Below are 24,575 nucleotides of genomic sequence, written 5' to 3' on the forward strand. Positions count from 1 at the left end.
GTCCTCCAGTAAATGAAGTGGAGGTTGCGCAGGTGCACCACCACTCCATTCACTTCACTGAGCATGCCAGAGACTAGAGTTTCAATGTTTTGGCATTGTCTGTGAAGTGAATGGAGCAGCATGTGTGACCTCTGCTGTATTCACATGGGAACTGGCCAGACCCCCGTTCAGAGGATCGGTGAGGGTCCTAATGGCTAGATCCCCACCGATTATAAAGTCCTCCCCTATTCTGTGGATAGACAACTTTACACAACCCCTGATCACCCTTTTTATACATTATCGGAATTGTCCTCCTCCAAGCTGAAGTATTTGACAATGAACACGCAGGCTGGAGGTAGGTATAGGGGGTGTTTGCCCTCGCACATCTCCGCTCTGTGAAGCACTTCTAATACAAACAGAACTTATTGAATGACGTGTAGCAGATATCAGTCCAGTATGATGATTAGTGGGAGTGAAAGAAAAATGGCTCAAGGCGCAACAACTCTAAAAAATGGTGATGGTAAGATATGAAGATTTTTTTATTATATGAGTGAAAGCAGCACAATAAACCCATTTCGAGGAAAAACCTCTTCAGTAACTGCTGGGGCAAGACATGCGGGATGGCTACGGTGAGTATTCAGGTTGCCAATGTCAGCATGGCCAATAAGGTAACTATAGGGAGAGGACCAGGCTGCCGGTGTGGCTACTGGTGTCCGAGTATGATGGTTAGTCACTATTGTACGGGTTACTCCTGTGTCTGCTACATCTTTGGCACGCGTGCTTATATTTTTTTAATGTGCTTTAAGCTATGACTTGTATCAACTTGAAGCCTATGGTTAGAGTATTTGCCAGCACGACAGATTCTGCTTAGGTTAACCCTTTGGGCAGCAGTCAGGATTATGGAATATATACAGCCTTTTTTTTTTTTTTTTTTTTTAAATCTGGGGTTGACTTTTTTTTTGTTTTTTGGACTGGGAAATTTTGTGTTTTTGTTTCCTGTGGTGGCCTGCTGATCCTGATTTATTTAAGGTAGCAAATTGGAAACACAATCTGTTAAGATTGTATTGCGCGAACATTACTATTTACTAGCCCTCTCTCTCTCCCTCTTCTCCCCCCCCCCCACGGCGTCCCCTGAATCTTTTTGCCCGAGTACGGAAGCACTCGAAAATCGCGGTGCTCGGGCGAAAAAGGGGCGTGGCAGAGTACGCTCGCTCATATCTATTCAGGAACTATCTTCCTAGCTGAAATACGGCAGCAGCTCCCATAAACTCCTATGGGAGCTGCCAGAGAAGGGAGGTGGGAGGGGGTTTAGCAGTGTGTCTGCACAAAAAACTCTGCCCTGGGTGTGCAAAAGTACACAAAGTTCACAAAGTTGTTCATACCACAAATACGTTGCGCTAAAGCATGCACAATTGCACATAAACTCGTCTGAAGGAGCCCTAAGCATCGTAAATTAAGTTACAGTGCTTTTAAATAGGGTGATGTGGAGCCTCTTCTCATTCTCACCCAGACCCCCATTCCTATGGTGTTCCCCAGTGAAGTCTGCACATGCAAAGCCAACTTTCTAGAAGGCTGTGTGCACGCACTTCTATGGGAATGCACATGCACAGCCATGTGAAAAGAGCCAAACGTGTGCTGACTTCACTGAGGGCACACTGCAGAACCTGAGGATCGGGCGAGTATGGAAAGAGGTTGCCGGCCTCTACATCCTCTAAACTATAAGCACCATAACTTAGTTAATGACGCTTGCAGTTAATGACCGCTTCCCTGTAAGGACTAGTTTTTGGTCTACCTAATATGTGCAGTATTTGCATCATTAGTCCTCCTGTGTCTTATTATGTTTGTTCTCAGGAGTTTAGTTTATGGGTGTTATTGGTTTTTTATTCTTGCTGTGCCCCATCCTATACATTTTTACTTTGTACCTCTTCACTTTTTTTGCCTTGCTTGGTTAGAGCAGCAGAAGGACTAAGTTGGAGATCAGGTTTGCCCTTTTTCAGGCCAGATAAGAATAGGATGAGGAGATATTGGGGTACGATAATGGTATATTATCTTCATTCTGCAATTCATGCTTATTCCTACAACACTGAGCGCACGCCTGATCAGCCAGCGTGTCATCCAGAGTAACTGGTAGAGGCGCAGAGGTTCAGCAGTGAGAGGGTTAATGCATAAGGCCTCTCCCACCGGAGGGCGGAGTGCCCAGAGTTCTCTAATATGTAGGGAGAGGCTGCAAGTTCTATTTAATCAACTACAATGGCACCCAAGAATATTGTCAGCTTTGGGGCGACAGGCCTGACCGGGCAAGTGACCCTCCAACATGCTCTGGATGCAGGTAAGGACATTGTTTCTACATAGCACATGGGGTGACGCCTATATACCCTGCACTGTGCACAGCATGGCACTGTAAATACAGAGCACTACAACATGTATATATGTGCTGCGGTGTACAGCGCCCACTATGGTACACTACTGTATAACAGATACAAATGTTGTTGTGTGATAGTAAACACCTATACAATAGAGAATCTAGTATTAAATATATACCGGCGTGATATACAAAGATCTTGTGTTTATAAAATCTGGTTTTGATCTCATGATGACATAATAAAATATTGTATAAGTATGGAAGAAACTTTTCAGATGTACCAAGAAATCAGTCATCTTACTTGTCGCAGTTATGCCTAGAGATGGGATTTCTTTACTAGGTTGGATACATATATATTACACACACGGCATCTAGTAGCACGTTGGACATCCTCCTGAATTTAGCAATTTGTTGTGTTGTAGATTCCACTGGTTGCTGAAATCATTCTGCAGGAGTAGAAGGCTTTTTGCACCCGGACGATAGCGATTTGTGCACGAGAGTCTCAGACGTAACTCGTATTGGACAGCATACAGACATTGCATCTGTGTGCAGTCCAATGGCAGACATCGATCCAGGTGAAAAACCACTTGTGTAAATGAACTCATTCAAACGAATGGGTTCTGTTTCCGAGCATTCCCAGCCTGAAAATCGCATGAAAAAATTGCCCATATGCATATAGCCTTAGGCTAAGCTCACACGGGTGAGTGTGATATTGGGCTGAGAATCATTTCCACACTATGAAGATTTCTGAGATCTTCACACGGCTTTTACTGTAAATGCTGCAGACTTTCTGCAAAAAAATCCACTGCAGGCCTTCTGCAACATTTCCGCTATGTAAGAAGGCTGCCTTGGGGTCTGCACACATGGCAGAATCCAATGTGGCAGCACAATTCCATACTTGAGTAGATGTAGAGTGTTGATCTGCATGTGGCGTTGGCCCTTTTCAGTGGGCAGAATTTGCAGTTTGGATTCTGCATCAAGAAGTGACATTAGCAATCCGGAAAATACACCCCAAATAGACTACAGAGTGATTCCCACTGAATTGGATACTAATTTGTTGCAAAAATATGCTGTATGAAGATGTTCTTGGCCCATGTGCACGGACTCCTTTTTGTAGTTAATAAAACGAAGGTGCTGATATTCTCTGATCAGCTGACAGGAAGGGGTCATCAATTCATGCTGCTTGTGTCAAATTCTGACCTCCTGTCAGCGCGGTGCAACAAAAGCCTGGATTGGGCTGATGTTTTTCCGCTGCTCAGTGATATAATTTTTCACTGGAGTCTCGCCTTTCCGTTTAACCCAATGGTGCTGGAACGGGTTGTCTGTTGCCCATCTATGTTAAGGAACGCCTATTTGTGTATTCAGAAACGTTAGTTGGACGTCAGTGGGAAGTGGAAGTCTGCAGGGCTAGCTATTCTGTCAAAAAAAATGGAAACCTGATGAAGCTGAAACAAACTGAAAGCATCCCCCCCCCCCCCCCTCTTTTTTTTTTTTTTTTCCCCCCCCTCCAAAACTTATTGAACCCAATGAGGAGTAGCATGGAAACATGTAGGCTTGGTTTTGTTGCCTCGTTTTCACCAAATCGTAGTAATACACCGCAACATGAAAATTGTGGTTAAAAAGCATAATGCATGAATAAACTCTCCTGGGATGGGTGTTCATGTATGAGCTATAGTACCTGGCACATTCTGGGGTGTGTGTACGTGTGTGTACAAACCAGTACTTGTCATCTCGCCCGCTCCAAAACAGGCTAGGCATGTGTATGGCTGCTCATAGAACTTTGCTTCTTGAGGAGAGAGAATGGGATTGCAGGTTCAAGACCCTACTGGAACAAAAAAATTAAAGTACATAGAAAATGTAAAAAAAAAAAAAAAAAACCCTGTTAATAACCGCATGAACCCTGATGCAAAAATTCAGCTTCAACCTCCACTATATAACTTCACTTTGTGACCCTACAGTATCTTTCAGTTGCACCTCAGTCTCTACAGTGAGTCAGGGCCTTAAACGTTCAGGAGCACAGGCTCAAGACACGTCCCTCCTCCTCAAAGAAAAATGGGGTTGGTGAGCCTATAAAACAAATACCGCGTTTCCCTGAAAATAAGACACTGTCTTATTTTTTGCCCCAAAAAAGGCAGTGTCTTATTTTCAGAGGGTGGGTGTATACTCATCTGGTCCGCGGCCCTTCCGATGGTGTCTGGCAGCGGTGATGTGATTCAATGATGTCATTCACGGAATGGCTGTGATTAGCTGCCGATGCTCGCTTTGTTAGAGGCGGGGTATTCAAAACTCCGTCACCTGCAGAAGATCAACTGTGAGACGAGGAGGACGCCGCACCGCTGCACTGCCGCTGGAGACCATCAGGACGCCGCAGACCAGGTGAGTATTGATTTTCTTTCCTTTACGGGCACACTAGCTAGGTCCTATCTTCGGGGGAGGCCTTATATTTCAAGCCTCCCCCGAAAACCCGATAGGTCCTACCTAGATAGTAAGACCTATTTTCGGGGAAAAGCGGTATAACACAACAGCGCCTCAGCTCAGTGCCCCCACACAGTATTGATTCCCCAATTGTTCCCACCACAGAATAATGGCTTCTTTGTGCAAGACAGTATTTGTGACCTCACACAGTAATATTGCCCCAAAATAATAAGCTTACCCTGTGCCTCTGACAAGGTAATAAGGGCCCTCCTGTGCATCACGCCAATTGCTGGTGGTCCCTCTGTGTATCTCCCTAGTAATATTGGTTCCTCTGTGTTATTTGTTTAGATTAAGGGCTGTTTCAGACGACCGTATATCGGCCGGGTATTCACGCCGGCCCATATACTGTGTCTCTGTCTGCAGGGGAAGGAGGCTGGAAGAGTCAGGAGCAGTGCTCTGAGCTCCCGCCCCCTCTCTGCCTCCTCTCCACCACCTCTCCTCCCCTCTGCACTATTTTCAATGAGGGGAGGCTGGACGGGGGCGGAGCTAATTCTCAAACTTATCCCTGTCCCGCCACCTCTCATTGCAAATAGTGCAGAGGGGGCGGGAACTCGGAGCACTGCTCCCGGCTCTTCCAGCCTCCTCCCCCTGCAGACAGAGACGCCGTATATCGGCTGGCGTGAATACCCGGCCGATATACAGTCGTCTGAAACAGCCCTAAATATCACTTACAACCTGTGGACAGGTGTAGCGCTGTATGTTTCCACAAAACAGCTATATTATTCTAATGATGCACAACCCCTTTAAGACCAAATAAGGAAGATGGAGCAATACCTCTGTAGCACCACGTACTGGATGCCAGCATTCCTGCAAATCAATGTCAGACACTATACAAGTCTGTATAACAATGATTGGGAATAGGAAACCAAACCAGAATCTATGCACAGACAGCTGTTTCAGGGTGTTTGCCCCTCATCAGTGTGCAGTAGGTTTCTGGCTTAGCTGGTGAGAGGCCTGCGACGTGGGTCAGGAGGGGTGTTGTCTCTCCTTAAGGAGAGCACCCAAAAAGTGTGTGGAGACACCTAGGGGTAGGGGGATGCCACTCAAAGACCCAAACGAGGCTGCATCCTTAAGACATTAAAGGTTTTTCTGTATGATTGTTATAGTTGGAGAAACCTGGAATTGGTCATGGGCGGAGCCTAACACTACAGGGTTCACAACAATGCTGCTTTAGGCTCCGCCCATGGCATGCATTCTCCTACCTAAGATGGGATTCCACAGGATGTACGGGCGGCAGCCGTTTTATAGAATTCCCTTATAGGGAATTTGAAAATGGTTTCTATACAGCAGACAAGCCCTTTAAAGGAATTTTTCCCTATGAGGGCTCACTACCTACATTTGCCTGTTAGTTTGTTTTGGAGTGTGGAAGGAAACTCATGCAAACGGGGTAACATACATTGTCCTGGGGCTCCTTTGGCCCTAATGACACTGGATGCTCTCTGTGACATGCTTTCTACTAATGCTTGATACAGTTCAGCTGGTATTTCCCTTCATTCATGCTGCAAATGTCTGGTGAGTTCTCTCAAAGAAGATGCATCAGCCCATCTACAATGGTGCAAGGTGTGTCCTCATTGGACAATTGAGGAATGGAAGAATGTTATATGGAGTGCCGAATCGCACTACTCCATCTTCAGTTGCCCTGAGTGTGTTGTGCCAACAGTTAAGTACAACAGAGGTTCCGTTATGGTCTGAGATGTTTTACGTGACATGGGCTCAGTTCGTTGGTTGCAGTTACGAGAACCATGAACATGGAGGTGTACCTTGATATTCTAGACAATAATGCGCTGCCAACAATGTAGTAATACTCTGGGAATGGTCAGCAATACTTCCAACAAGGCAGCATGCCTTGTCACATGTCCAGCGCTGTTTTTATGTAGATTTGATTGGGATGTTCCAAGATTGGACTGGCTGCACGAACTGGAACGTCAGGTCAGGAAATATGAACAGCACGCATCATCTTTGGGAGAACGCGCCAGATGATTGCAGGATAAAAGCTGAAGTGTATCAGACGTTAGTAGAAAGTTTGCCATGGAGAGTCTCCAATGTCATCAGGACCAAAGAAGCCCCATTAATAACATATGGAAATAAATCCTACTTCTGACTCAGGTGTCCAATTACTTTTGGTAGAATAGTGTACAAAGTCCATGAAGATGTTGCAGGGCTATTTGTACTGTTAAAAAAGAAAATGCTTTCAGTTTGTTTCAGTTCCATTAGGTTTCCATTTTTTTTGTCCAAAACTTATTGAAATCAATGAGGGGTAGAATGGAAACTTTTAATTAAATTTTTCTGCTCCAAAAATAAGTGACCTGAAACCTCTACTGCCGGTGTGAACAGTCCCTGATTTGTGTGGCTGCTTTAGTCTGGTGTCACTAGAGATTTAACTAGATTACAGAAAGTCAAGTTATGGTCCACAAGGGTTTGTTCACATGTTATGCTGCTTTTGTTGCCTTGTTTTCACCAAATTGTAGTAATACACCGCACCATGAAAATTGTGGTAAAAAGCATAATGCATGAATAAACTCTCTTGCGATTGGTGGTCATGTATGAGCCATAGCACCTGGCACATTCTGGGCACACATGCCGAGTCACGGTGTGTGTCCAGGGACAAACCAGTACTTGTCGTCTATCCCACTCTAAGAGAGGCCAGGCATTTGTATGGCTGCTCACAGAACTTTGCTTCTTGGAGAGTGAGAATGGGATTGCAGGTTCAAGACCCTACTGGAACAAAAAATGAAAGTACGTAGAAAATGTAAAAATAAAAAAACCTGTTAAAGGAGATGTCCCGAGGCAGCAAGTGGGTCTATACACTTCTGTATGGCCATAATAATGCACTTTGTAATGTACATTGTGCATTAATTATGAGCCATACAGAAGTTATAAAAAGTTTTATACTTACCTGCTCCGTTGCTGGCGTCCTCGTCTCCATGGTGCCGACTAATTTTCGCCCTCCGATGGCCAAATTAGCCGCGCTTGCGCAGTCCGGGTCTTCTCCTCTTCTCTATGGGGCTCCGTGTAGCTCCGTGTAGCTTCGCCCCGTCACGTGCCGATTCCAGACAATCAGGAGGCTGGAATCGGCAATGGACCGCACAGAAGCCCTGCGGTCCATGAAGACAGAGGATCCCGGCGGCCATCTTCAGCAGGTGAGTATGAAGACGCCGGACCGCCGGGATTCAGGTAAGCGCTGTGCGGGTGGTTTTTTTAACCCCTGCATCGGGGTTGTCTCGCGCAGAACGGGGGGGGGGGGTTTAAAAAAAAAACAACCCGTTTCGGCGCGGGACATCTCCTTTAATAACCGCCTTGGTAGACAAGATGCAGGTTGCTGTAGCTAAAGGCTCATGAAACCTGATGCAAAAATTCAGCTCATGCTGTGCCGAGACTTAGGGGCACAGTTGCAATTACAACCACTGCAACCTCTATCTCTATGCCACTGACTAGTTTAATTCATAGCTCACTGATAGATTACATGTTGCCCATAGAAGTCTATAGAGAGGAGATGAAGGAGCAGTAGCCTAGTGAGAGAGAAGCACAAAGATGCACACAGACATGCTGCTGCTAATAGTGTTTTGCTGTCTCTCAGCCCCTCGTATCACATCTATACTACTCAGTACTGCTGTATAATGTCCTACATCCTGTAGAGATGAGATTGAAAAAGGAAAGCAGAATCTAGTCCTCATGTGCTGTAGATAAGACACCTCCTAGCAGCAGTCTTCACCCCCTAGCTCAGGGATAACTGAGAATTATATATAAAGCCTGCAAATGCAAAAACTGCTAAAAAATGCTAGATACAGATGATGTAATGGGCAGAAATGGTGTCCTTCCTCATATACACATGGGGGCTGATGCTGAAGAGTCATCAGTAACAACAGGTACTCTTCAGCACACAAAATAATATGGTGGTTTTTTTTGCAGAAACTGCACCACATCTGTTCATGGCTTAAGTGTGATGCTGCTGCCCAGCTCCACTGAAATGAATGTAGTTGAGATTAAATATCACATACAACCTGTGGACAGGTGTAGCTCTGTGTTTTCACAAAACAGCTATATTTTTCTAATGATGCACAACCCCTTTAAGACCAAATAAGGGAGCTGGAACAACACCTCTGCAGCGCCACCTACTGGATGGCAGCATTCCTGCAAATCAGTGTCAGACCCTTTATACAGGTCTTTATAACAATGATTGGGAATAGGAAACCAAACCAGAATCCATAAACAGACAGCTGTTTCGGGGTGTTTGCCCCTCATCAGTGTGCAGTAGGTTTATGGCATGGCTAGTGAGAGGCCTGCAACGTAGGTCAGGAGGGGTGACGTCTCTCCTTAAGGAGAGCACCCAAAAAGTGTGTGGAGACACCTAGGGGTAGGAGGATGGCACTCAAAGACCCAAACTAGGCTGCATCCTTAAGATACTAATAGTTTTGCTATAGGATTGTTATAGTTGGAGAAACCTGGAGTTGGTCATGGGCGGAGCCTAACACTGAAATGGGAACTTGCCTAAAAAGAAAAGTAAGAAACGTAATCAGGATGACTAGTCAAAACCAGTGCAAATAGAAATGGCAGTGATTTTTGACAAAGGTCATCTCTTTACTTGCTATGGGCAGTATCGGTATTTTTGCATTAGTTTTACCAGCATTTCAATGAAAATCCACTAACATATCATGAGAAATTGTTCCACAAAATCAGCTGTACTACATATGTCTCCCATATTCTCAGACCACACTACTGCTATGGAGCCCACTGTAAGATTGATGACCTATCGTTACTAGGGTCTTTAAAGATGAGGGGCACAAGTCCCAAGGAAAATGCGTTGTATGTCCTGAACCCTCACCCACATAGGGAGAGATTTATATATACATACATGTAATTAGCATGCAACATTATTATTGTTAGGAACAAATGTTACCGCAATGCAGTGATTTAAATATTACCTCCCTACTGTTACTGAGCAGCGCACACTATACAAAGACTAAAACTATACATGGACAATAAAATACTGCCACATCATGATCATTATATGATGACCACCATACTGCTACTAAATAAAACACTACACAGACCAATATTATCAACATACAGTGACTATATAGTGGTAGATACCAGTTCTACATAGGTGCCCTGCAGACCATATAAGTGATTATAGTACCATTATATGCAGGAATCCTCCTCTAATTTTTCCTGTCTTTTTCATCCAGGTATCAGCAAAGTTTGTAACCGATATCTTTAGCTCCTTGCTTTTCCAGCACCCTTCCTACCTTTTACCAACCTATTCGAGCTCCCAACCTGTTGCTACCTACAATTTTGTGCCTGTAACTGCCCCTATTGTATGTACTGTATGACACAGTGCCCCCAAATATTGTACTTCAGAAAAGTGTTCTAACTATAATCACTCCCAAAAAACACTGCCACCACACAGTCAGTACCCCTGAAAACATTAGTGCCATTTAGAAAGTGCCCTTTGAAAGTGAAATATTTTGTTTCCTATTCGATGATAGTGCTACACACAGTAATGCCCAATTTGTGCCACAGTGATAATGTCATGGTAGTGCCCCTTACAAACTAATAATGCTCCATGTCCCTTTACACCAGAGGTTCCCCAACTTTTTTGCCCTGTAGACCACTTACCGATTTTTATGTTTGTGTTTTCAGTAGACCCCCCTGCCTGTCTAAGACCGGGTACACGCGACTGGGTCGCATTCTGCATGCGGGAGCCCTCAGCAGAATCCAACCCTGTGCTCAGCAGGCATCTGCGTGTACCTATCATTTCTTCTTCTTTTCTATACTGCGAATGGCCCTCCCGGCCTGCTGTCGGATATGCACAGTACACTTTTTTTTTTTTTTAAAAACCCCTGCTTTTTACCCGTCATAGCTTAGTGATGATGCAGAATCCACGACCTTTCCACAAAGTGAATTGTGGAAGGGTCTTGGGGTCGGACAGCTTCCATTGACTTCAATGGAAGCCATCGACGTGGAATCTGCTTAAATATAGAGTGCTGCGCTTTGTTTTGTTTTTTCCCTCCACAAGTGGAAAATTGTAATTTGATTTCCGCTCGTGTGCAGGAAAAAACATTTCGCAATAGCATGCTATGGGTGGTATTTGCTGCATAATCCGGAGGCGGACACCCACTCTGGATTCCGCAATACAAATCCGGCCGTATGCAGCCGTACAATTTTTATTCAGATCTTGATTGAAAAGACACAAAATGCAAGTATAAGGCTGGGTTCACACAGGGTGGTTTTGCCGCGCGGAATTTCGCCGCGGTCGCTAATCTCGGGATTAGCCAGCCATGTGGACGAGATTTCTCAGAAATCTCGTCCACACGGGACGGCCAATCCGCTGCGGTAAGTCTGGCTGGAACTGCGGCTGCGGTAGCCGCGGTTTCAGAATATGCAGCATGTCCATTCTTTTTTTCATTCCGCTGCGGCCGCGTTCTCCTCTATGGGAGGCGGTTTCCGCGGCGGTTTTTGCTGCGGCCAAACTGCGAGATTTCCGACGGGAATACGCCCAGTGTGAACCCAGGCTAAAAAATGTCAGGAGTGCGCAAAGTATGCTGCAGCGAAGAGATGAGAATTAAATGCTAATTAGCTGATATAACAATGAGTATCAACTCACTTGATGCTCGGTGGGATGACCCTGTTAGGGGAAACCCACCGGCACCTGTTGTCCTTGTTGGTGTGTGTCTTTCATCCACGATCCAGGTGTCTGGAGAGACGCTGGAAGACCAAGCAATCCAAATAGGCGCTTGGAAAGTAAACTAGCTGAGTGATCGCGAGCTTGAGAAAGGCACACCAGCCGAAACGCGTTGCTCATTGTTTTAATAAAAGTTTGATGATGTTGTACATCTAGTAGGCTTAGTTTAGTCAGTCCTATCTACACGAGCGCGGATACTTTTTTCTTTTTACTCGGCTACAAAATGCAAGTAAGTATTTGGATTTGGGACAAAATAAGTCAGTAATAATGCTTTAAATGGGATGGGGAGGGTGCTCTGATTGCAATTGTTCAATATTTGGCTTCAGATTAGTGAGTTGTAGTCTCCAATCTCCACGTCCAGTGATTTGCAATCAATTTCTTTTTTTTCGTAAGAAGATTGGCAATTGCACTAAGACCCCTTTCCACGAGGTATGAAGATGGAAAAAGCTATCAAAAACTTTGTTGCGATAGTCTATAATGCAGGATAAGCCACAGGTACGCATGCAATGTGTTGGTGTCGGTATGAAAACTTGTAAAGACTTGCATATGAACATAGCCCACCACACAGCAGATAGGTATAGTTCACGCAAAACCTCTTGGGCTCTGGCGGAACACGTGAAAACGATGCCCAGTACAAACTTTATAGGTAAATCAGCGGCTGCGCAGGTCTGTTTTGTCTATCACCAGAGCCCAAGGGGTTTTACGTGAACTCTACATAAACAATGTTATGAAATACCAAAGAGGTCAGTAACTACTATGTCTATTATAAGTATTATGTGCACACACTTGAATATGGTGTGCTGTGCTGTCAGCTTGCTCACTTCATATATCTCACGATCACTGCTTGCTCAAGCGGTTCACCTGACCCTGGCCTGGGCTTTAGGCCTCATGTCCACGGGGAAAAGAAGAATTAAAATCCGCAGCGGATTTTAACTCTCCTCCCGCCCGCGGATCTGCACCCCATAGGGATGCATTGACCACCCGCGGGTAGATAAATACCCGCGGATGGTCAATAAAAGTGAATAAATAAAAAAAAAAATATGGAGCATGAAAAAAAATGGACATGCTCCATTTAGGTGTGGGTCTCCCCCGGGGACGGCTCCCGCAGAAGCCTATGGAAGCCGTCCGGATCCGCGGGAGACCTAAAATAAGAATAAACTTACCCGCAGCGGACCGTGCAGATCTTCTCTTCTTCCCGGCCGGATCTTCTTTCTTCAGCCCGGCGGATTTGCCTGGCGCATGCGCGCAGCACGCCGTGCCGAACACATCCGCCGGCCGAATAAAGAAGATCCGGCCGCGAAGAAGAGAAGATCTGCCCGGTCTGCTGCGAGTAAGTTTATTCTTATTTTCAGCCCTCATGTCCGCGGGGCAGGAGGGACCCGCTACGGATTCTCCATGGAGAATCCGTAGCGGGCCTGATTTTTTTCCCCGTGGACATGAGGCCTTAAACAGCAAAAAATTCCATGCAGGAATTGACGCAGGCTCTGTGCAGCTGATACGCGATGGGTTAGAGATGGGTACACCTGGCAATTTTAAATGTCTAAATAAAGGAAGATTACAAATTTTACTCTGCAAGCAAGCGTGAATTACACTTTTTCCTGCATGGAATTTTTTGTTATTATGTACACAATCTGTATAAGGTGTATTATGTAATTTACAGAACGCCTAAATGTTGATGATGACCTGCCTAAAGGGAGTCCGCTCACGTGGACCCCCATTTACATCTTGTGCACCTCCAAATTTTTTTCTTGCTGACATGGACCCCCAGCAAGTCAAAATCGTCCCCTAGGGGTCCATATAGACCACTTTGGGAACCGCTGTGCTAGACTGTAACAATTCCCTCTCTATGCCCCTACAAATAATATCCTCTTTTTGCCCCCAAGACAATAATAATGCCCCTTGGGTGCTTTTTTTTGTAGGCAATATTCTCCCCTGAGTGATCCCTGAAAAGATAAAACCCTCTGAGTGCCCTCCTTATAAAGTATTAATGGCCCAAAGTGCCCTCCTTAGAATGTAATATTGGATGCTATATTAAGGAATTATGCCCCTGCGTGGTTCCTTTGTAAACTTATAATGCTTCTGCATTGCCACTTTATAAATTAATTGCCCCTATGTGGGCCTTTTAAAACTAATAATGCCCCTGAGTGGTCCTATTGTAATGTAGTAATATCCATGAGTGGCCCAGAAAAAAACTAAAACTTTCTGCTCATCTGATCTTCCATTGAGTGTAGAGTCTCATACTCCCGCACAGTCAGCTGCCTGGCACAGGTGGCATGCTGTAGTGATGTCATTGTGCCACCTGTACTCCGATGCTGATGTCTGCTGTGCATAGTACCAGCAGCCTGTGCTGCAGTGTCAGTGGTAAGTGCTACTGTGCTATACAACTGTATCTGCATCCTGTGGAGTTAAATGCTGTGCTTGCCCGAGGATCTGGGGCACCAAGCCGGAGGTTTGTGGCATATGCACCAGCTCTGACGCCAGCAACGCCCCTGACCCATCCTAAGGATAGGTCATCAATAACAGATTGGTGGGAGCCATACTCCCACGGCAGCACACAGGGGAGCGCTGTGGCCTTTAATTTATGCCTCTGACATCACATTCATCAGTCTTGTGGCCTGAGATCAGCTCCGTTTCATTCAAGTGAATGAGATTGTGCTGCAATACCGGATACGGCCATTATGCAATGTACAGTGCTGTGCCTGGTATACTATGAAGAGGCCACAGCACTTGCCCGGCCACCACAACCCCTTCAAATAGCTGGTTCCCATTGTGCCATCATTCAAACTCCCACCAATTTGATATTCATGGTTTCTCCAAAGGATAGGTCATCAATCTTTAAGCCCCAGAAAAGCCCATTAATAATTCTACTTAGTGATTAACCTTTATCTGGAACAGATCAGCTTTCTGAGAACTGTTTTGCGCTTTTCCAGGGCAAGATGCTATATTGCTCTATGTACTATGATTATCAATATAAAAGTCCTATCTCTTCTACAGGGTACAATGTGACAGTCCTGGTAAGGGACCCTGCTCGCCTCCCTGCTAACCTGAAGCCGACACGGGTCATTGTTGGTGATGTGCTGAATAAGGCGGATGTCGCAAAGGCTCTGGAGGGCCAGGATGCAGTTATTATTCTCCTGGGGACCAGGAATGACCTCAGTAATGTACTTTGAATCTCTTATTTCCTTTAAGTTAGACTATATTATAGTATCTGTTACTCTTTACTCCATATTCACTTATTTGCACATTTATGTTTTGCATTATACAGCAGCAGAGATGGGGCTTTATAATAATCTCTTGCAACAATGTTCAAAAGTAGTAGATTTTTTGCCCTATAGGCATAGGAGTAAACCCATTTTTCTTGCATTAGCATTGACGGTATATTAATATCTGATCAGTGGAGAACCAGCTGATGGGACCCTAAAAGTTTTGCAGGAGTCGTGAAGCCGGTACAGTTTGGCGGCACTTGTGTGTGTTTTTCAAAGCCGCAGTACTTCTAATCACTTGAATGGGACCATATTGCTATATCTGGATCAGTAATCAATAAGAAAGGTTAAAGATCCCCCACTTATTAGAAAGTGCTGGCATACCTATCATGTTTCCCTGAAAATAAGCCATACCCCTATAATAAGCCCTACTCAGATTTCTTGGGGGAGCTTAAAATATAACCCCTACCCCAAAAATAATTGGCTGAGCCACAGCACTCAAGAATCAATCAGAGCAATCGCTTGCTGGAGGCAGGGTTTACAAACCCAGTTACCAGCAAGCGATCTCCCGTCGGTGCAAAGAACTGCAAGGAAGCATGCCGGAGCTCTGGAGACCAACGGGAGGGACCCGGATGGTGCCTGCTAGATAAGTATGATAAGACATCCCCTGAAAACAAGACCCTGTGGCTCTTTTGGGGCAAAAATGAGTATAAAACCGATTCTTATTCTCGGAGCAACATGGTAAATATTAAGGGGAAAAGAAGAGTTCTCAGCCCGACCAAAAAGGGAATGAGCTAGGAGTGTGAAACTTTAATGCTATTCAGCATATGACCGCTGAAGTTTAACACACTTGTTACGTTGTTTCTGGAGTTTCTTTAACCTATTCAAAAACAACTCTGATGTTTTGTCACTGACAAACTGCTGTGTTACTGCCATCACCTGCGAATCATTCAAAAAGGAGTCCATTCAAGTTTATTTAGGTTTGGAAATCGATAATAGTTTGATGGAGCAAGATCTGGTGAGGGGATTCTGAGAGACGCCATCGATGAGTACCTCAAGGAGATTAAGGGAATAACTCCTCACCAGCATGGATTCATGAAGGGTCGCTCATGTCAGACAAATCTGATCAGTTTCTACGATGAAGTAAGCTCTAAGCTGGACCAGGGAGAATCTATTGATCTTGTATATCTGGACTTCTCTAAAGCCTTTGACACCGTGCCACATAATAGGCTAATATACAAAATGAGGCAGCTCGGACTGGGCGAAAACGTGTGTAAGTGGGTAAAAAATTGGCTCAACGATAGAAAGCAGAGGGTGGTAATAAATGGTTCGTACTCTGATTGGACCACAGTCGCTAGCGGGGTGCCACAGGGTTCAGTATTAGGCCCCACTCTGTTCAACATATTTATTAATGACCTGATAGAGGGGCTGCACAGCAAAATATCAATATTTGCAGATGACACAAAATTATACAATGTAATTAATGCAACGGAGGACAATGTGCGGCTACAAACGGACCTGGATAAGCTGGGGGCTTGGGCAGAAAAATGGCAAATGAAGTTCAATGTTGAAAAATGTAAGACTATGCACATGGGCAAGAGGAACGGATGTCACAAATATTCACTTAATGGGGTACCACTAGGGAAAAGTGATATGGAAAAGGATCTGGGGGTATTAGTGGATAATAGACTAAACTGGAGTAACCAATGCCAGTCAGCCGCTGCAAAGGCAAATAAAGTCTTGGGGTGCATCAAAAGAGGAATAGGGGCGAAGGACGAGAACATCATCCTCCCACTATATAAGGCACTTGTCAGACCTCACATGGAATACTGCGTACAATTCTGGACACCGGTGCTCAGGAAAGATGTCACAGTGCTTGAGGGGGTTCAAAGAAGAGCGACTAAACTAATACATGGAATGACGGGACTGGAATACCCAGAGAGGCTATCAAAATTGGGACTATTTACTCTAGAAAAAAGAAGGTTAAGAGGCGACCAAATAACCATGTATAAGTACATGAGGGGACAACACATGGATCTCTCCCGCGATCTGTTTACACCCAGGACCACGACGGTAACAAGAGGACATCCGCTACGATTAGAGGAAAGTAGGTTTCATCACCAACACAGAAAGGGGTTCTTTACTGTAAGAGCAGTTAGACTGTGGAACTCTCTACCGGAGGAAGTGGTGATGGCAAAATCCATAGAGGAGTTTAAAAGGGGACTTGATGTCTTTCTGGAGAAGAAGGATATTACAGGATATAAATATTAGGTTAAGTGTCAATCCTGGTATATAGGCAGGTAGGAACTATTAGGGGTTGATCCAGGGAACAGTCTGATTGCCATTAGGGAGTCGGGAAGGAATTTTTTCCCCAAAAGGGCTAATTGACTTCTGGCCTTGGGGTTTTTTGCCTTCCTCTGGATCAACACAGTAGGATAGACAGGCTGGACTAGATGGACAATGTCTTCATTCGGCCTTACATACTATGTTACTATGTTACTATGTTGCTATGTTAGGGTGAATGGTCTATGCAACGAATCCCCAAATCCTTCAAGAGATCCATTGCCTTGGCAGCCTTTGTGAAGGAACATAGTTGTGAAGAAGCGCACCCTTTTCACATTTTTAAAAATGCTGTATGGAGCATGCCGCGATTTTTGTAGTCTCGTAATGTCACAGGCTACAAAACATTGCTTGTGTGGAAGAACCCATAGGAAAGCATGGGCTCTACATACATGCTATTTGTAGCAATGTCGCATTGTGACAAAATCGCCCGTGTTGAAGCAGCCTAAAGGCCATTAAAGTGACCCTCTGGTTCTGGGACAAAATTTAGTCCCGGGACCGAAAAGGGAAGAATATATTATGTCCGGTCATTCTTCTCTGCTGATATCCCTTTGATCCGCCGGTTCTGGATCTGGTTTTCAGGTGTCCAAGATGTCAGCTGCAATATTATAGTTACCTAATGCACAGTGTCCACTGCTCTCTGATTGGCCAGCACTGTGTGATCAGTGTTGGCCAATCAGAGAGCAGGTATAGGGCACTAGTAGTCAAACACTACCAGTACACTGTGGGGATCAAGAAGTTGTGTCAGCCATCTTGGTGCTGAAAGTGGGACCCAGAACTGTTGGATCGGAAGGCCATCAGCACAAAAGCATAACAACAAGTAATATAACTGCCCCACCAGTCCCAGGACAAAATTTGTCCCAAAACCAGAATTCACTTTAAGGGCTTTTATCCACTAGCATTTTTTAACGCTGCGATATCGCAGGTTTTTTTTTTGTTTTTTTTTTTACTGCAAATGTCAATGGGACTTTCTAATGTTAAAATCGCATCATACAAAAATTGCAGAAGCGCAAACTTGCGATTTTTGTGCGATGTGATTTTAACATTAGAAAGTTCCATTGACATTTGCAGTAAAGAAAAAAAACTGCGATATCGCAGCGTTAAAAAAACGCTATTGGGTAAAAGCCCTAACTCTGGGATTCCTTGGATGTGTTTATTTAGGCAGTTCTTTAATTGTGTTCATCCCTATTTCTCAGTAATCATGCATTTGTAAAATGTAATAAGTTCAATACATTCTTCCTTTTACAAGGCTTCCAGGTTTATGTTCAACTACAGCTCATACAGTGTCACATTGCGTAATGTCCACTAGAGGGAGCCAGTGATCAGTTACCAATGCACTATATACAGTAGAGTTGGGATTACTATAAATTGTGCTGGCGCCATAAAAGAAGGTAACGTTTGTTAAAGGCACTAAAGCCGTAGTTGTGAAAGAAACAAGTTTGACTGGCGCTCGCCTCGATCGTCATTTAGGGAGGAGTTCTATCCTATCCACCAGTGCTGCAGCAACAGTTGATCACCAGGATCACACAACCACAACTGCAATCTTCCTTCTTGCACAACCAGTTAGCCATTATCAAAAACAGTGTTCGAAACACGTTGCAAGGTGGAAATTTTATGCCTGGAAAATTTTATTTAGGAGGAAAATGAAGAAATAAAGTTGAGGTTACGAGCCGTGTGACGGTGCAGGGGTGTCACGTGGGAAAAACGTATTCCCAGGAGCGCCCTGACCTTGGAAAGATTGGAAAACACAGTATTGGGCCTCATTTGCACGCGGATTTCTACAGTGGAAGACCTGTGAGACAAGACGAAGATGATTTTTAAAAGCTTGGCGACGATCGCGGATGCAATCGTTTTCCCGCACGGATGTACGTAGATGCAAAGCGGATTGTCTGCGTGGAAAAAAAACAAAAAAAAACGCAAGCCCAAAGTGACTGCCTTCCCCCTCCTCAACTGAATCGGCTGATTTTTCTGTCTGCGGGGTACATGTGAGTGACACGGCTTGGTTCTGTATCCTGCAGACTAGAGTTGGGAGGGGGGGGGGGGGCTGTTAGAGGTTTTGAATTGGGGGCCCAAGAGTTTTTGAAGTTAATCCTCTCTTTTAACAGTAATATATTCATTAACAGGACCGACCACAATGATGTCCGAGGGAACCAAAAATATCATAGAGGCAATGAAAGCAAACGGTGTCCGAAAAGTCCTGGGTACAACTTCTTGTAAGTACCAGCATAGTCTTTTTGATTTTCTTTGTCCATATAGCTGGCTGAGGAGTCTTCATGAGTGGTCGTGGCCATTGTTGTGTGGTGGGCCACTAAATTGTACTGTTAGACGGTATACCATTATGGTCACACACTGCAGCCAACCGCATGCAACTGAAACCTTCTTTACCCACGGTGATAAATGCCCACAGATTTGGTCGCTACTACTGCCCATTCTATTAGCAGAGCCTTTTGGCCGTTGGCCCGTAGGTGGCATGTCCAGGTCTCCAGGCTCAATGGATTTGCAAGAGATACATTTGTTAGGAATGGGAACAAGATGGGTAGTGGCAGCCAGTAACTTTACAGGTTCCAATCTACCATCTGCCGACAACTTGTGACTGCTGGATAGATCTTTAGCTCCCATTCTGTCCACATAAGGCCACATCCACACGGTTGACAGCGATATCGCTGCTATGTACACACGATTTTGTAGCGTCAGTGATGCTTTTTTCTTGAGAAAAAATGTAGCATTGCGTCGCTGCTACCCACGATTTTCTCGTGCGATTTTGTAGCAAGAAAGTCAATAGGACTTTAAAATGTAAAAAAAAAAAAATCGTAAGTTCGTGCCATACGATAAACAAAGGGGCTCCATAGGGAAACATGGGCTACAAAAAAAAAAAAATCACGGCTGTATGGAGCATGCGGCGATTTTTGTAGTCTCGCAATGTAGCAGGCTAGAAAACATCGCTCGTGTGGAAGCGGCCTGAAGTTTCTTGGCTGCTTAACCCCTTAATGATGTGGCCTATTTTGGACTTGACAATTTGGGGGATTTTCATCTCCAGTTTTTAAAATCCGTAATTTGTTTTTTCCCGTCAACATAGCCATATGAGAGCTTGTTCATTGTATGATAAAGTTGTAGTTTTATTTCATACCATTTTGAGGTACATATAATGTATTATATAACTTAATTTTTGGGGGTTGGGCAGATGAAAAAACACACCAATTCTGCCATTGTCTTTTTTCCCTTTTACAGCGTTGACAATGCTATATAAATGACATGGTAACTTTTTCTGTGGGTCGGTACAATTATAGCGATAACAAAATTATGTATTTTTGGGGTATTTTCTACTTTTGGGCAATAAAAAATCCATTTGTGGGAAAATATGTATGTTTTTTTTTTTTTTGTTTTTCTGATGCATCGCTGCATCTAAAGACCTAGAAAAATAAAGCTATATCAATGAAGCAGTGTGAGGGCTTGTATTTTTTTGTGACATGCTGTAGTTTTTATTGGTACAATGCTGGGGTACATATAACATTTTTGATCACCTTTTATTGTGTTTGTTTTGGGAGGCAGAATGAACAAAAAGCATTTGGGCTACATTTTATTGCTTTTTTAAAATTTTTCTTATTACACAAAACAAAGTATTTTTTTAATCTATGTAATATTTATATAGGTACATATATAGATAAAAATTCCCGGAATTGCCAAGGAATCCTGTGTTACTAAGTCTTGCCTATGGCAGAGCATTATAGAGTAACGTTTAAAGTACAATTTACTGCAATAAAGAAGTATTGCAGTATATTGTACCAGCAATCAAACTTTGAAGTTCAAACCCCCTATCGAGATAAAAAAAGTTAAAATAAGTTTAATTTTTTTTTATATATATATATATAAAAATAAAATTTAAATTACAAACCCCTTTCCCATTAAAAAAAAAAAGGGGGGGACCAAAACCTACACTCTCATAATTGGTCAGATAATACACTGCAGTACTTCTGTAATGCGGTGTATTATTTCTTATCATGGCTATTATTTACTAGCATGCAGTTGCCATGGCATCAAATTGGTCCTCCGCAATTTCATGGCAGAGGACTGATGACCTCACAGGCAAGCACCCTCTCTTTGTTAACCTGGTAATGCCACTACCAACATTGAGAGTGGCATGTAAGGGGTTAACAGCAGGCTTTGTTGTTCTCAACAATCCCTGCTGTGGCAGCTGGAGTCAGCTACAGCCGGCTCCTGCTGTGGATGGTGCGAGCTCAGCTTCTGAGCTTGTGCCGTGTGTGTGTGCCGTGTGCGTGTGTGTGTTATTTTGTGCAAACACCTTGCCCCCCAGGAAGGGGGTAAGGGTCATGAACTTGATTTAGCTACCAGTTATGATTTTATTGTTCAATAAAGCACCCCACATTGTGGTCATTAGTGAGCTGAGCCAGAATCTAAACAGATATACCTTTAATGGAGTTTCTAGGAGAAGAGAAACATGTCTGCCTTCTTTCGTAACCAGCGCCACATCTGTCTACGGGTTGTTTGTGGTATTGCAGCTCATCCACAGAACCAGAGACAACCCATGGGCAGGTGCAGTACAGTTTTTAGAAGAAAGCAGCCATATTTTTCTAATACTGTACCCCCTTAAACTCATTCTAGGAAGAGGGTATAGATGTACGTCCTTTGTGCGGAACAGGCCTGTGAGATGAGCCATTCTATGCTCAGTGGGTGACAGGTGTGTTAAACAGTTAATACCCACTGGCCACTGCCGTGGTTGACATATCGCTTTAGATGCTGTAGTGAATGCCAATCACGGCAGGTAAACCGGTAGCCAGACGTGGGGAACCCCCTCCTCCGTCAATTCATCAGCCCTCTACATGACGCTATCATCGGATGCCGTGGTAGCTTGGGGCCTAGTGAAGGCTCCCGGAATTGCCAAGGAATCCTGTGTTACTAAGTCTTGCCTATGGCAGAGCATTATAGAGTAACGTTTAAAGTACAATTTACTGCAATAAAGAAGTATTGCAGTATATTGTACCAGCAATCAAACTTTGAAGTTCAAACCCCCTATCGAGATTAAAAAAGTTAAAATAAGTTTATTTTTATATATATATATATATAAAATTTAAATTACAAACCCCTTTCCCATTAAAAAAAAAATCTAAAAAATGAAAACAAAGAGAATTGGCATTGTCGTGTCTATAGAAATCCAAACTATTAAAAGATTACATTATTTATCCCAGATGTTGAACAGCGTTCTAAAAAAGAGCTATACTTCTTGGAAGGTGAGGGTGAAAAAGCCTTAAGAAAATGAAAAATGGTTTGGAAGTGAAGGAGTTAATATGTAACATTAGAAATACCACTGATGCCATATTCAATGCCATGGTCATCAATAATCTATTTTGTGTGTTTCTGTTGAAGGCTACCTCAATTGGGATATCAACAAAGTGCCATCTTACTTTCGGGCAGTGACTGAGGATCACTTTCGGATGGACAAGGCCCTGAAAGACTCTGGCCTAGACTACGTGGCTGTACTTCCTCCATACATTGCAGGTAACTGGGACCATTGTGGCTTTTTCAGAAACCTCATGGTAATTATGAGGTCATGTGTGGTAGTTCTAGGTCCCACTAGTGCTTGTAGCATAGAGAAGTCTAGTTCTCATCATCCTAGTCAATAGTGTACAGCAAATTCAGACGGCACACTATGCTGCCCTTAGTTTACGATGGGTAGAGCAGCAGTGATGCTTGTAAGGCCAACAGTTATCCCACCCAATATCTGCAAACACAGGCACACTAACCTGTTCTAATATAGGAGGTAGAAAGAGGAGAACACCCACTGTCGGTTACCTCTAGCAGCGGCTTATCTCCTAAGAACAGAAAGGATTGGTCTGTTGAAATCTAACTGCCTGATAATCCTTATCTACCTCAAAGTCTGCCAAAATTGAGGAGAAAGCTCTCGTACACGTTAGATGATCCACCTAATATCTGCCGGTTCGGCTGATGTGGCGCACACTGTGAAGGCAGCAGAATGCAGTCTTAAGCTCTCGCTCACGACCTGAAGGTTGTGGGTTCAATCCCCGCTTGGTTCAGATAGCTGGCTCAAGGTTGACTCAACCTTCCATCTTTCCGAGGTCCGTAAAATGAGTACCCAGCTTGGTGGGGTGGCAATAAGTAAAAATTACCTGAAAGTGCTGTGGAATAGGATAATAAGCTAAACAAATAACAAGGTTTTTTATTTTTATATACACGTAATGTGTATGGCCACCCTTGGGTTTTAGCAGATGTTTGGGTTCTATAGAGTAGCTCTATGCCAAGTGATGTCAATCTGAGCCATTTTTATAACCCACTCCTGTCCATGTTCTCTACCTGTGCAGCTGATAAGCCTCTCACTGGCAATTACACCGTGAAAGTTAATGAGCGTGGAGGGGATGTAATCTCTGCCCATGACCTCAGCCACTTCTACCTTCGCTGTCTGAACACAGATGAGTTTGATGGGAAAAGAGTTGCCGTGTCTCAGGACTACTAATCTACTAAAAACTGTAACATGGAACATAACCATGCTGTAAGAGTTTTTTTTTATTCAGCTACTTTCCTATTGGCTAACATTGGAGCTATGATGTATTTTAGTCTGATGCTAATGGCTACTGTGAATACGAATATAAACACAGTAAAAACATTTTTGCACTGTCTCGATGAGTGTCTGTTTCTTCTACTTATTCTATAGAAATCAGGATGGCTGTTGGTAGAAATGCATTATACACCATGTTGAACCGCTGTCTCCAAACCAGCTCCCCATATTGCTAAAATAGCAGAGTTGTTCCCAACTTGTCTACATTATAATAAGTTTTAATTATTGTACAGGATGAGGCAAAAGTCTAGCGAACGTTCGAGTTACGAACTTCGCTAGATACGAACAAACCTGTCTGTAAGTATGATCTAATGTTATATCATACTATACAGCGATCAGACAGCCATGCTATCAAGATGTGCTATATGGTATTCAATTATTTGGAAACAAAGGGGGTGACTGTGTAGTGGCCCAGTGCATCTATTCCTGGCCCCCACCATAATGTCATACATGTAATGTTTTGTGTTGGTGCGCTGTGCAAAAGTGTCTTGTCATTCTGTTAGGTGTATTGCACAGCTGCAGCAAGTGAGGAGTTAAGTGTGTGCATACCTGGCTTGAGAAAGGGGCTTTGACTTGCACCGAAACGCGTTGCCTGATTAAAGTTTCGTCTGATTAAAATATTCCGTCCAGTACTATGTACCCTGGAGCATAGCTCTATACCCTGTGGAGGACACTCTGAGGAGGGGGCATTTGTGCATCATACCCCCCTCCTTTCAAGTAAGTGTTATACCTTATCATTTCTTATATGTGAAGCTGTCCTCGGTTTACTCCTCATTGAGTGCGGATTTTTTTCTGACGTTCCATTTTCTATTTTTCCTATGCGGCCATCCTAAAGTCTGGGATCACTGGGTGGAGGTACACACATTTTGTTTTTCACATCCAGCTGTCCTAAAGTCTGGAATCACCGGGTGGAGGTACTCTTAAGTCTACTTCTTTACCTGCACT

The 24,575-nt window shown here is 43.9% G+C and overlaps 1 protein-coding gene across 1 annotated transcript; it reads left to right on the forward strand.

The window, feature by feature from the left end:
* Positions 1 to 2,151: 2,151 nt before the first annotated feature.
* LOC136580562 (flavin reductase (NADPH)-like) lies at positions 2,152 to 23,691 on the forward strand. Its single transcript, XM_066581211.1, has 5 exons — positions 2,152 to 2,308; positions 14,493 to 14,654; positions 19,165 to 19,254; positions 22,424 to 22,555; positions 23,377 to 23,691. Exons 1-5 carry the CDS (start codon positions 2,230 to 2,232, stop codon positions 23,526 to 23,528), a joined length of 615 nt encoding a protein of 204 aa, XP_066437308.1. The 5' UTR covers positions 2,152 to 2,229; the 3' UTR covers positions 23,529 to 23,691.
* Positions 23,692 to 24,575: the final 884 nt, after the last annotated feature.

The sequence above is a fragment of the Eleutherodactylus coqui genome, chromosome 10, assembly GCF_035609145.1.
Source record: "Eleutherodactylus coqui strain aEleCoq1 chromosome 10, aEleCoq1.hap1, whole genome shotgun sequence".
NCBI classification, from domain to species: Eukaryota; Metazoa; Chordata; class Amphibia; order Anura; family Eleutherodactylidae; genus Eleutherodactylus; species Eleutherodactylus coqui.